Below are 14284 nucleotides of genomic sequence, written 5' to 3' on the forward strand. Positions count from 1 at the left end.
AGGGTATACAAACATCTGTGACAATATTCTACTATACGTTCTTCTGGATTAGGAAATCATGACAATTGTTGAAAAAGCTGCTAACAAAAATAACAAAAAATACTGAACATTTTGTAAAATAATTTACCAATACGTAAACACTATGAAAATTTAACAGTAAATATGTCATGAAACAAAAAAAAAATATTTAACTTTAAAAGCAGTGTGGTAATACATCTGATAATTTTGAGCAGCCTGCTGAATTCAGTAATGAGTTCTGGAAGCTAATCAACTATCAAAACAAAGTTGGAGAATGAAATCTCTATATTTGAAAATGGCATAGATAAATTTCCCTTACAAAGACAATGGATTAAAAGAAAATGAGGAACTAATATGAAACTCCATAATGAAAGACCAGGATGTGCAATGACTTCTAATTAGATAAAGCTTAATAAGAAAGATTTATAAGCAGATAGGAAAATGTTCTTGATAGCAGATGATAAATATGCTCCTAAAAGTATGATAAAGACATTTTGTTGTAGTCTTCATCCAGTTTGAACACCACTGAACATTTATGTGCTGAGCTAATTAAACCATCATTCAAGCTTTCTGAAAAGATTTTGTTATAAAATTACAGTGTTATCTACATTTATAGATGACCACACTATTATTTCAGGGTCAGAGAATCATATCAAAGTTGGTTGGAAGTGATATCTTGAGGTCATCAGTCCAGCCCTGCTCTGAGCACCATCAGCCCCTCATACCAGCTGTGGCAGTTCTGCCAGGTCTCTGAAGCCCCTAACAGGGCTGCTCCAGCATCTCCCAGGCAGCCTGTATCAGTGCGGCACCACCTCTCCTTGAGAACGCTTCTCCTGATGTCCCACTGAGACCTCCCTCCCACACTTGAATTTGTGCCCATTGCTGTCTCACCTGCATAAAAGTTTGGCTCTGTCATCTCTGTCCTTTGAGTAGTTGTGGGCTGCTCCCTGGTGCCTCCTTGCCTGCCTTTTTGCTGGAGTAAACAGAGCCAGCTCCCTCATCCTCAGCTCATATTGTATCCCTGCTGCCTCAGCAGCTTTGTGTGGGGCCCCCATCCCCTTCTCCACATCGCTTTCAAGTTAGGTTGTGGGGAACTGCCAAACTGGGCATGGCTTACAGGTACAGCCTCACCAGTGCAGTAGGTGAGATATAACTTCCTCGATCAAGGGATTTGGTTTGGTTTGGTTTTCTCCATTTGGTTTCTCTACTACTTTAAAACACTTCTGTGCTTTAACTATTGGATTAGTGCAGAAGCAGTGAATGATAAAAGAGGATTTGTGTTCATTTGGTCTGTGATTCATTTGTAAGTTTTTTTCTCTGTTCATCAGAACTTCAGATATAACTATGTCCTGAAACTGTATTAAAAATGTTTTAAAAAGTGGCAAGGTTACCTTGGCATGAAGGGATCAAGGAACTTGAAAAAGATTTTCATGTTGCATGATCCCTGAAATATCAAATAGGTTTTAATCTTAGTGTAGAGCCTTGCCCAGGAGACCTTCAGCATATTTGAAAATGCAGACCTGAGCTAGGTGTAAGGTAACAGGTTTTTCTGATGAGATCACATTATTTCGGAAGGGCACAGAAATGCCATTACTGACAACAGCAAGGCCCTTAGAGACATGCTGGTGAAACAGGAAAAGGGAAACAGTGTTACAAACATGTCTGAGAGAGAATGTGGCTTAATGGGGACCTACTTCTGGGACCAGTTAACCAAGCTTTGTTCTTGCTAGAATTTTATTATAGATAGGAAAAACTAAAGTCATTTCCCTACCTCAGCCTGCAACCTGAGAACCAGAAAGAGAAAAGGAAGCACCGGAGTAAAAAAACTTTACACAATATCTGGAGACAGCATAGTAAATCAAAGTGTGATCTGAGACCTGATTAACACAGATGCCATTCAGAACTGTCTGGTTTCTCTCAACAAGGAAGATGCATTCTTCTTGACTATGGCAGGAGTTTAGAGGGCTCTTGACTGATTTGACTGGAGAAGCCAAACCAGATGACACGCACCAGACAGAGGAATGTCAAGTGACACTGACAAGCTAAAAAAAAACCTTTTGGCTATTGATTCCCCACAGGGAGTTGAGAAGTTTCTCCAAACTGAGCTAATGTCCCCTGGCACTCAGGGGAACAGCCACGTCCCAAAGAGTGCACTCCCAAGGAAAGAGCCAGCCTGCCTCTCTGTCACATGGCTAGACTCTCTTTAACTAATATATATATTAATGATGTATATATATTTAAATAGTAAACTACGAAGAGAAAGTCCCAAATGTGACCAGAATAACTTTATATATACATACACTTATATCTATAAATATTTTAGTGCTGAGTGCATTTTTCACACTTTGAATATGAAATGGTATGATCCAAAACCAGTCATCCCTTTTACACCTCAAAGAGCAACAGAAGATTCAATATTTTTAATTATTTTTTGAATGGAGCTGTAGCCTTCTGGTTCAGACTGATCCCCTGTACAATACAATGGTCTTCAGTGCTGATCCTTGCTTTTCTCTTTTCCAACAGGAAATTGTTTAACAACCTAATTATGCTTCTAAATGAACATAGTGTTATATGTAATAACTCTTAAATGGGACATGATACTGGCTTTATAGTCATGGAACTGACAAAGTAGCCCCTGTTTAGGGTCCTTTGGACTACTCAGATAAATAATTCAGCTATATAATCCTTTGGTGATTTTCCTTCATATTTGAACTGATGGTGTTTTATTAGATAGCAAACAAGAAAGAGTGGTGCCTAAGAAAACACTGAATAAGCAGAACATCAGTAAAAAGCAGCTTAGCAAAAACATCCTCTTCCTGTAAAGAGACAGCTACAGATATTTAGAAAATTAAGACCAAGGAAGTACTAAGTCTTGAAGATTTGTGACTTAAGAATAATGATGAAATGTGTGTTATCCATATTATGGGTAACATACTATGTCTAGTCTCATTCATGTGAATAGTTACTAAAGTTAGGCTTTAATTCCTTGTTCTATGCAACCTGTATTTTCTGTTTCTTTACCAAGCAGATCCTTGTTTATGCATCAAGTCACCAAAAATTGAAGAAGGTAACAGCCTATCATTTTTTTCTGCAGTCTGACAAAAAAAAATCTATGCAATTTTCATATTAGCTTTTAAAGAAACCATCCAGCTAGAAACCATCAGGCAGAATCTGCATACTTAAAGTTGCTGAAGTAAGTTTATTTTCCCTAGGACCATTATTCTTCTACAAGCTGCTTCCCCTACCTATGCCTTTACGTCTTCCTCAGGTAAAATTCTTACTTATTCACTGAGAGTTTCCAGGAAGAAATGAATATTACATAATGCTGCGAAGCTCAAACCAGTGCAGATTTCTTTTTCACAATTTTCTCCATCAAAAATCAGCACTGAATTTGATGGATGGAAAAAAAAAAAAAAAAAAAAAAAAAAAAGTAGCACAAGTATTTTAACACTAAGAAGAATGCCTTATTCATTTTCAGAGTATCTAGTATTTTCTCTTTAACATATTGATGAAGAATTGGTTTCCAACTGGTTTTCAACTGTTGGAAACCCAGCTGAGGTCAAAGGAAGTATCTGAGTTTATTCCACATGACAAGGATGTTCTTATTTTGCTAAAAGGTAAGTATTTCTATTGTGTATACACCCTTAAAAATTATTAGTGTTCTTTCCATGATGAGATACATTAACTTTTCTTGCAGTAAATCAGATTCATGCATTTTAAAAGTGAAGTATTTCAGACTTTTTTTTTTCCTTTCCCATTGAGGATTTGAAATTTCAATAAATCAATAAATGTGTCTCTACGAAGATCAATGTGAAACTGACCTTTCATCTTCATTAGTTCTTTACACCTGTGCAGAGTCAATGCTAACTACCAATCAGAATAATAAGACTTTTATAGCCTCTTTCTCTAGCTTAAAGGGCTGTGGCAGGTACCAGGAAAAATTAGGCCCAAGAAGTCAGGTGCTAATAATTAAAATGATCTACAGGCTCCACTGATTTCAATGACCTCAGCCAATTTAGTCTAGCTAGGAATCTAACACCATCTGATTAACCTGCTGTCATGATGAGCTGCTCTTAAAGGAAAGAAAGGAAAGAACTGCATTACTTGCTCCTTTTATGCACCTGTGTTACAAGGGAGAGGTACTAAGTCAGAAGGGTGGGATGACTCCATAAAATACAAACATTACTGAAATGGCTAACAAAACTGCAAATTAAAGAATAAATTGGCCAAGCTTCTTTACAAAAAGAATCAATGTCCATGTCCTGAAAGATTTAGAAAGCCACGGTTGTCTCAAGAACTCAAAAAAAAAATATATATATATATATATAGTTTACCTGCTGTTTTTGCTGATCAGTGGTGCTGTGGGAAAGCACCACACCTGGAAGACGCTCATCACCAGGCTTCCTTGTCTCGGGGCCAGGGGAAATGTGGGATGTAGCCAACAGCTGGGCAGTGATGGGACCGTAGCCATTGGAAGGCCGTTGGATGTTGATTGAGGCAGCGGCTGCTTCATCTTCATCACCGGAGTCCGTAATCAGGATAAACTCAGCCTTAAAAAGGTCATTCTCCTGCATTTCTCCTTTCTTTGGGTTACACGCCAGGGACGGGAGAACTGTCTGGGTGCTGTCTGGATGGATGGCAGGCACACAGTCTCGCCTGACACTGCTCTTCAAGGACTGCTCATTCGAGACTACGTTAGACTGCAAGAAATAAAATGGGAAATATCCCAGTTAGATGCATTTTATTTGTGTCCCCCAAAATGAGAAGGAATTTTGGCTTGCCATGGTGGCTGACACTATGCTACCAAAAGTGCAGATGGAGAATGAAGAATCTGGGCTTGATCCAAGCAGAAACAAGCTACTGCACTGCTCCATAGAGAGCTTCCAGCTTTCCCAATGCCCAGCTAGCTCCTGATGCTGTGGGAGATGCCTCCTTGAGACTTAGGGAGCGACAGGGGACTTGTAGCATAACGGCAGCCTGAGCCTGGTGCTGCAGCTGGGTTGGGAACTGAAAAGGAGGGTGCAATCAAGCTGAATGAGCTGTCAGCTCTGACTATGCCAGACACAATGGGAAGGCATCCTGACTGCAGGATCCACAGGAGCAGACAATGCTCCTCAGAGGGGTCTGGCAGACAAATCTGGGACAAAACCTATACATATTAATGAAGGAACAAAGGCCTTCAATCCAAGGCATTCTCTCAAAAGAGCAGACAGAGAATCTGAGGTCAGAGAGCTTTACTGTGTGTTTAAGCATCTCAGCACAGACTAAAATTTTATGTTCATATTTCCACTTCCAATATGCAACTTCTCAAGCATGCACTGAATGAGAGCAGGAGTAGTAGTGCAACTTGGGCATATGATATGCAAATCAACAATATTAAAAATGCCATGGAAAAATATTTTTGTCTTAAAGAAAGAATCAAGTGAAAGAATAGAAATATTCTGTACTGCAAGAGAAAACCTGTAGATGGAGCTCAAATTTCCACCCTGCTTGAGTAGTAACAACAAATTTCCACTGACAGCTCCAGGAGTCCATGGAGCTCAGTTCTTTAAAAAGAAATATAGTGGAACATACAGGTATCTCCACACCTTCAAACTCAGGCCCTTAGTGGTTTTTTGTTTGTTTGTTTTTGAGGATTTTGTGGTTGGTTGGTTGGTTGGTTGGTTGGTGGTTTTGTGTGTTTTTTCAAACATTGTCCAGATTCTAGGTGTTTCAGAAAAGAGAGTGGCCAATGCTATGATGGTCTCTGTACTGCATCACTTGTCAGGAAAGTTTTCTCTGCCTAACAGTGTGTTAAAACACAGGGTGACAGATGTCAGCAGTACTCAGTTCTGCATTTCCCAGGGCACTACTAATAGAAAAACCAATACTGAATGGTTGGAAATATATCTAATGAGTTAAACATCTTGAGGACATTTTTTCAGTGCACGTGTCTTCAAATACACCCATTCTCTGCCCAGACCTGACCCTTTTTCAGTCACAGAGGATTCTGAAAGTGCTGATACATGGTCAGGTCAGAGAACCAAAATTCCTGGAAGAAGACCGGCCTGGCTGAGCAGAGAGCTGTGGCTCGAGCTTAGGAAAAAAAAAAAGAGGGTTTATAATCTTTGGAAAAGAAGGCAGGCCACTCAGGGGGACTACAAGGATGCTGTGAGGCGGTGCAGGGACAAAATCAGAAAGGCCAAAGCTCATCTGGAGCTCAATCTGGCCACTGCTGTTAAGGACAACAAAAAATGTTTTTAAAAATACATCAACACAAAAAGGAGGACTAAGGAGAATCTCCACCCACTATTGGATGTGGGGGGAAACTTAGTAATCAGAGATGAGGAAAAAGCTGAGGTGCTTAACGCCTTCTTTGCCTCAGTCTTTAACAGCAAAACCAGTTGTTCTCTGGACGCCCAGTACCCTGAGCTGGTGAAAGGGGATGGGGAGCAGAATGTCGCCCCCACAATTCCACGAGGAAATGGTTGGCGACCTGCTACAGCATTTGGATGCATGCAAGTCGATGGGGCCGGATGGGATTCACCCGAGGGTACTGAGGGAACTGGCGGAGGAGCTGGCCAAGCCGCTTACCATCATTTATCGGCAGTCCTGGCTATCGGGGGAGGTCCCACTTGACTGGCGGCTAGCAAACGTGACACCCATCTACAAGAAGGGCCGGAGGGTAGACCCGGGGAACTATAGGCCTGTTAGTTTAACATCAGTGCCAGGGAAGCTCATGGAGCAGATTATCTTGGGTGTCATCATGCGGCAGTTGCAGGGCAAGCAGGCGATCAGTCCTAGTCAGCATGGGTTTACGAAGGGCAGGTCCTGCTTGAAGAACCTGATCTCCTTCTATGACAAGGTGACATACTTAGTGGATGAGGGAAAGGCTGTGGACGTGGTCTACCTTGACTTCAGTAAGGCATTTGACACCGTCCCCCACAGCATTCTCCTCAGGAAACTGGCTGCTCATGGCTTGGACTGGCGTACGCTTCATTGGGTTAAGAGCTGGCTGGATGGCTGGGCCCAGAGAGTTGTGGTGAATGGAGTCAAATCCAGTTGGTGGCCGGTCACTAGTGGAGTCCCCCAGGGCTCGGTACTGGGACCAGTCCTCTTTAACATCTTCATGGATGATCTGGACGAGGGGATCGAGTGTGCCCTCAGCAAGTTTGCAGACGACACCAAGTTAGGTGCATGTGTCGATCTGCTCGACGGTAGGAAGGCTCTGCAGGAGGATCTGGATATGCTGGACCGATGGGCCGAGGCCAACGGTATGAAGTTCAACAAGGCCAAGTGCCAGGTCCTGCACCTGGGGCACAACAACCCCAAGCAGAGCTACAGGCTGGGAGATGTGTGGTTGGAAAGCTGCCTGGCAGAGAAGGACCTGGGAGTAGTGGTTGATAGTCGGTCTGAATATGAGCCAGCAGTGTGCTCAGGCGGCCAAGAAGGCCAGCAGCATCCTGGCTTGCATTAGAAACAGCGTGGCCAGCAGGTCCAGGGAAGTGATTGTCCCCCTGTACTCGGCTCTGGTGAGGCTGCACCTCAAGTACTGCGTTCAGTTTTGGGCCCCTCGCTACAAGAAGGACATGGAGGTGCTCGAGCGAGTCCAGAGAAGGGCAACGAAGCTGGTGAAGGGTCTGGAGAACAAGTCTTACGAGGAGCGGCTGAGGGAGCTGGGACTGTTTAGCCTGGAGAAGAGGAGGCTCAGGGGTAACCTTATTGCACTCTACAGGTACCTGAAGGGAATCTGTAGAGAGGTGGGGGTTGGTCTATTCTCCCACGTGCCTGGTGACAGGACGAGGGGGAAAGGGTTAAAGTTGCACCAGGGGAGGTTTAGGCTGGATATTAGGAAGAACTTCTTTACTGAACGGGTTGTTAATCACTGGAATAGGCTGCCCAGGGAAGTGGTTGAGTCACCATCCCTGGAGGTCTTTAAAAGATGTTTAGATGTAGAGCTTAGGGATATGGTTTAGTGGAGGACTTGTTAGTGTTAGGTCAGCGGTTGGAGTCGGTGATCTTGGAGGTCTCTTCCAACCTAGACTATTCTGTGATTCTGTGATTCTGTGAATGTGAACCCTTGTGAAAAGTTTGCTATGTGGAAAAGCACCAAGAACTGCAGCTCCGTTGATGTCCCAGGGAAGGAGCTGTTACACAAGAGCAAAAACACCACAAAGTATTAAAATTAACTTGAGGATTCCACTTTCCTTTCAAACAGCATGGAATAAAATAAGAGGCTGCAAGTGTTGTGAAGCGGTAAAGGAATAACAAACACTGGGGCAGGAGAACCAAAAATGTTGTGCAGTTGGTTTCACTGTCATATAAAATCATGAGGACAAGCTTTCAAAGCAAAGAAAACAAGTTTTCTCTTTGGCTGATGCATTACTACAAAGCTATGAAGGGGATTGGCACCTTAGCTGGAAGCTGCAGCACTGGCATTTGCTGAAAGAAGGATCTAGTGACCACCTCTTGGTGGATTTCCATGTGATAACACTCCTCACACTGCCTTTGCTCTCATGAAGATCAGGAAGGAATCCCCCCTCCTCTGCCAAGAATACAGTTTTGCATGATGGACAGAGGAGAGTATCAAAATGGTAAAAGATTTTCTTACAAGGTAAGTTCTGCTAACAGCAAAATAGGCTGTTGAGCAGTTATCTCACACAATAACTCTGCATCTCTGATAGACTTGGTAACTAAAACCAAACACAAGCCAAGACATAGTTCAAGGGAAGTAACTTCAGTTCAGAGATGCTCAGGACAAAAAAATCAATATTCTTTAAAATAATATTAAAAAATAAACACAAAAAAAACTCTACCTTATTTATAATTTCTTGATTGCTGAGATCTTTTGACTCCTCTGGAATAGTCACAAGGAACTTAGAGACATCTACAACCTCAAAATGGGTTGGAAGTCGGCCAATGGATGGCACAAATGTGAAGGTCAATGGTTTGGTTTCAGATTCTTGAGAAATGACCTGCAAAACACATGATTAGTTCAACATTTTTGTCAGTTTGTCCAGGTTATTTTGGTCTAAGTTGAAATAACATATAGCAATTATGTGAATTACTTCATCTATATAACTTACAAGTCTATTATTAATGATACTGGTCAATAGGTTTTATATCAAGTCAATTTATTTAAGGTCTTTTTTCACAGAAAAAATACTGCTTTGATTATACCCATCAACATCCTATCTATACTCGTGATGTAGCACAGAAGACATGAGAAGAATTGTTCAATAATTTGTTATTCTTTCCACTTTCAATACCAAAACAGAAAAACATTCAATTCATTTCAAGGCTGCTTAGTTTAACTCCACATTAGTAGAATGACAAAGTAATTATACACTGTATCTGGACATCATATAACTCCTAGAGTATTTGCTTAATAATTTATAGTAAATTATAAAAACCTTTGCTCTACTAGAAGAAACTAAAACATGTTTACATTTCTTAATACAAATACAGCCAATTCTGAGTAACACCTGGGATGGGTTCAGTTTCAAGGAAAGCATTTCACCCCATTTTCTTTGGTCCATTTAACTACATACACCAACTGGAATTTATAGCTTTGTGTGTGTGTGTGTCTTCTTTTAACTTCTGGTTCAAAGTCTATAGAAGTTAATTGCTTTTTCAAAGAACCCTAACATGCAGAGCCTTGAACTATAATGAATCATACAGAAAAACAGGACTATTGGTTTAACACTTTTTTTTGGCTTGTTTGTTTAAAGTGAAGCAAATTGGAGAGCTATGGTTCTCATTATGCTTCTTTGCAATTTGCATCTATAAGTAAATAGCAATTATGCATTGGAATTATGAATACATTCACATGACTCAGTCTTATGGCTGGAACATTAAAAATGATAGACAGATATTTCCTTTTTTTTTTTTTTTAATTAAATTAGAAAATATTAGTTACTTCCACTGACAGCTGTCTCCTGGAGGACTTGTACAAAACAGAGGCAGGTTATTTATACCATTTGCTGCTGTATCTACAACTTAGGAGAACCCAGTTCTCTGAGCCATATCCAGAACAAATTTCCATGTGTCCACCTCTAATTTGGAAAGAATAGGATGTTTTGATGTTTGAAAGTGAAAAACTCTGAGTAAATGGCAGCCATGTCAGTTCTGAAATTGGGTTTTGTATTTACAAATTCATGACAGTAAATTAGACTACATTGCAGATTTGCACCAGTTAGAGGTGTGTGCTTTGAGGGCTCAGGGACAGAGTGACCTCCGGCTTTCCTCACTTACACTTCCCCCCTTTCCATCCAAGTGGCCAAGCACAGGAGTGCCTGAATCAGTAACAGAAGAGTGACTGCTAAACGCTCCATGACACCAGGAGCTCTGGTATTTTACATGAGAGAGAAATGACATGACTCTGTTTTTCTCACAGCAGCTACAGTATATAAGCCTGGTCACTGCTCTTCATAAACCAGCAGCACAATTTTTTAAATAGGAATAGCTGGCACATTAAATGCCTTGTCCTTACTCCTAATACAAACCAATAGAGTATACAAGTATTCGAGCACGTACTCATTAGCTAGAAGAAGCCAGTTCCTGCAGCGCAGCCAAGGGACACATCCAACCACTCAAAGGTGCTTTTCAAGAGGCAGGTTTACTTGTACCCAGACAGGAGCACATATCATATTAGCATTAGTGTTTACCCTACAGCTGACACTACCCATTACAGTCTTGCACAGCACCTAAATCTCCACTGAAATTAGCTGGAGATGGTCTTTGCTTTCCTGCAGATATGTGGCTGTGCTTTCATCTTCCATCTCTAGTTAGGAAATGCGGCTAATGACTCTACAATTTTTTCCCTTCTCTACCTTGTCTTCTTGTCATGCTCTTACTTGATACTTGACATCAACTGTTTTGTATCTGTGAGCTCTCCTGTGTCAGAGAGTAATACCTATCAGCACAAAATATTCCTTATAAAAGAGAGAAAGAAATAAAAAATAAAAATAAAAGTGTGCAAATAGCTAGCCCCACACAAACAGAACTATAGAAAATTGTAATCAAATGTGTTAGCATTTCCAAACTCCAAGTACTGTATCTTTGTATTTGTAATGAGGAAATGTGAACAAAATCCAAGTTACAAAGACCCCAACCATTGTATAGTAATGACAATATATTGTGAGCACATTTCCATAGTTCCCAGACCCTAATTCTATACCATGTCTCATCCTATACTTCCAGTGTTATTGCTTTAGTGGAAAAATTAAAGGATACATGAAAAAAAACTCATTGTATTTGGCTTAAACACATGGAACTCATGGTCAAAATGGGTTGCAAGCTAAGGTTGGAAAACATATAAAGATGTGCAAGCTAGATCATTTTTTCAGCTGAGAGATGTCGTTAAAACACGACAGTATTTATATTCTCTTAGTATTTCTGGAGTTTAGAAAGCAAAACCAACAAGTAGAATTACTGCATTTTAGAAAGTTTTAAGTTGTCAGATACTGCATGGCAATGTGCAGAAATGCACTCCCTTTAAATTCACTTATAGAGAGTGGAAAACAGGAACTCCTAGCAGGTAAAACTGGTCATGCAATCTAGGTTGCATCACAGAAACCTAGACAATGAGCAAATATCACAGTACTGGTTAGAAAATCCAAATGTTTCCACCAGGGAAAAGAAAAAATCTTATTTAAAATTATATTTAAGTGATTGATTTCATTTTGCTGATTTCAAAAAATAAGTGAAAATACTTTTACATTTCAAAATTTTAATACTTTTTTAACTGGTAATGCTGCAAACGAGAGTTTTTCCTTTTTTTTATTTTAAAATTTTCAATAGAATTTTTCATTATGGCCTTTAGTCTTCAACCATTTCTTCTATTTCTTCAAAAAAAAAGGAAGGAAAAAGTAAAAAGTGGACAATGTGTTGCAAAAGGAACCCTTACATACTGCTGTTGACTTTTTTTTTCCTCAGGTAGAGAAAGAATTTTGCACCTTTTTCATATACTTAATATACTCATTTAATTTACTGTATCTCTCTGGCTGATGTTTCTATCCTTGAACTGAAGGAAATTAACACAATGGACCTTCAACATTTAATTACATCTATTGGTAGCTATTCTGACGTGCAGAGGTAAATAATAGAGAAATAAAAAATAATAATAATAATAATAAAAACCCTTCCTGTAGATTATCGTCCTTTCTTTAGACACGATAGTTACAGCAGAAATAATTCAATGCCATACATTCCCTGATGCTCTAATTCACTTGAATCAATATAGTTATGGTGGCATCTGCAATGTGTATTCAAGTTAATACTAATGAATTCTGTTTTATATTATATAATCAACCTAATGCACAATGTCATAATTGTTTGGCTTTAAGTGCATGCTTTTATGTTACTTAGTTCTTTGAAGAGTATAAATTACAGAGTTTAATATAACAAACTTTTGAATATCCGTTAGGGGGCTATAGACAGCTGCATAATATGTTGCTGAATAGTTTTAAAAGGAGAAACTTACTTTAAATAATTTCCACAACTTCCTATCTCATCAGTTTGTCATTGTCAACAGGTTTGTCACATAATTAATACCATCAATTTACAACTGGCCCAGGGTAGTAAATTAAATTATATTAATTATTGCTTTTATTACCACAGCATCTACAGTCCTTACTTGGAGAGTACGTATTTATTGTCTTGGGTACCTTATGAAGACAAATGAAAACTTCTATTTATTCTCCCTCATAGTCTATATGCATTCAGTACACTGCCTATTTTGTAATTTAAATTGAGGTCCCATTGTCAGTGATTGCTTGCCAGGATTTCCTTCTGGAATACAGATTGCTAAAGTGAAATTGAATATGCTGGTTCACATTACTGCTTCTTCCACTGATTTGTTAATACAAGTCATTTTACTAATAAAATGATACCTTGAGAAAACCTCACTGTTGAAATATCAAGTACTTCCTTGTGAAGTGGCTTATTTATTTAAAGGACAGAAAAGAGAATATAGTCATAAATAATAGGAAAAAAATAATAATGTGTGCAACATGACATATAAATATGTTGACTGATGTGCTGCTTTGGTCAGAGCACAAATTCACATGCCCCAAATTCCTGCTAAATATAGCTTTCACACACACGACACAGCTAAAGCAGTGAGCCCAATCTGGAGATGGGCCATCCAAAAATGTCTGTCTTGTGTAAGCTGTTCTTAGACTCTTTTTCTGTGTTCAGACCAAAGTCAGACCACAGAACAAATATTGTCTTCTCCTGTAGACTGAGAACAAGGTTAATCTGGTATAAATTAATCAGTTAATGACATGTAAGAATCTTCAGCAGATTTTCATATCCTGATTTACAGTATGTATCAGAGTAACCCAGTACAGATTAGCTGATTATTGTGTAATATGAGCTCCAGTTTATCTGAAACCTTTTACAAACAGCAGCAGATGATCATCTGAACACCAGCTTCATATCTGTGAAACTTCAGGGGAAAAGCTAAAGCCATTCCAGAAGTCCAGGGTGAAATTTCAGCCCCGATGAAGTTTGTGTCAAAATTCCCATCAACAGCTGTGGTCCAAGAAGTTCCCCATGCCATTTCCTAGCTCTGCTATGTACGTGCTCATTGTATCACCTTGAACAAAGCACTTAGCTTCCTTCCCTCAGTACAGCAGCACACACTAAAACTCACATGCAGATGAATATCTTTTGAAAATTAATGCGTGAAAAACACTAGAAAGAGCAAATGACTAATAGTATAAAATTGTCATCTATTATTCACAATGCAAGAGTTCATTCAGCTGAAATGTTTCTTTTCAGTAATAATTTTAATTAGCTTTTCAGCCTGGCAGACTTTATACAACTGTAATTACTCTTTCATACTGGTCTACATAGATGCAGCTGAGCAAAGCGAAAAGTAAGTAAAGATAACCTTTAATTTCCTCTGTTGCAAAGGGGGAGCAATATAACTTGCCTGTTACATTTAATTAATTTAATTAAATGCAGTTTGATTAAATGCTCTAGTGACATTGAACCCCAAGGCAACCTGGATCTCCAAGTCATATTTTATGTACCACCTTAAAGCCCTTACTTCCACCAGTCTCCTAGAACAGCTAGGAAGCAACATCTTCCAAGCTATAAACACCTCTGTTATAGCACCCCAAGATGCTCCAGTACTTCACCCATGCACAAAGCTCCAGGTAGGCAGTCACACACCAGCCTGCACACAGCTACCCTTTCAGCATATTACCACTGTTCCCTTCTGTCTGTCCTGCATTCATTTCATTGTATGGATCAATCAGAAATGACCCAGAAATGTTGT

The 14284-nt window shown here is 39.6% G+C and overlaps 1 protein-coding gene across 7 annotated transcripts in view; it reads right to left on the bottom strand.

Moving 5' to 3' along the window:
* MLIP (muscular LMNA interacting protein) overlaps nucleotides 1–14284 on the bottom strand; it is a 117303-nt gene that overhangs the window by 62722 nt on the left and 40297 nt on the right. For 6 of the 7 annotated variants that reach the window (XR_004749016.1, XR_004749017.1, XM_035319924.1 and 3 more), the window contains exons 2-3: nucleotides 8814–8972; nucleotides 4353–4718 (exon numbers count right to left, since the gene is read on the bottom strand). Coding sequence is in view for 5 of the 7 variants with exons in the window: in XM_035319924.1 (XP_035175815.1) it covers nucleotides 4353–4718; nucleotides 8814–8972 (525 nt within the window). In the remaining 2 variants the exon portion in view is untranslated. Of the gene's footprint in view, nucleotides 1–4352; nucleotides 4719–8813; nucleotides 8973–9974; nucleotides 10076–14284 lie in introns of those variants that run through there. The other variant, XM_035319921.1, reaches the window with a different exon arrangement.

The sequence above is a fragment of the Oxyura jamaicensis genome, chromosome 3 (assembly GCF_011077185.1).
Source record: "Oxyura jamaicensis isolate SHBP4307 breed ruddy duck chromosome 3, BPBGC_Ojam_1.0, whole genome shotgun sequence".
In the NCBI taxonomy this organism is placed as follows: Eukaryota; Metazoa; Chordata; class Aves; order Anseriformes; family Anatidae; genus Oxyura; species Oxyura jamaicensis.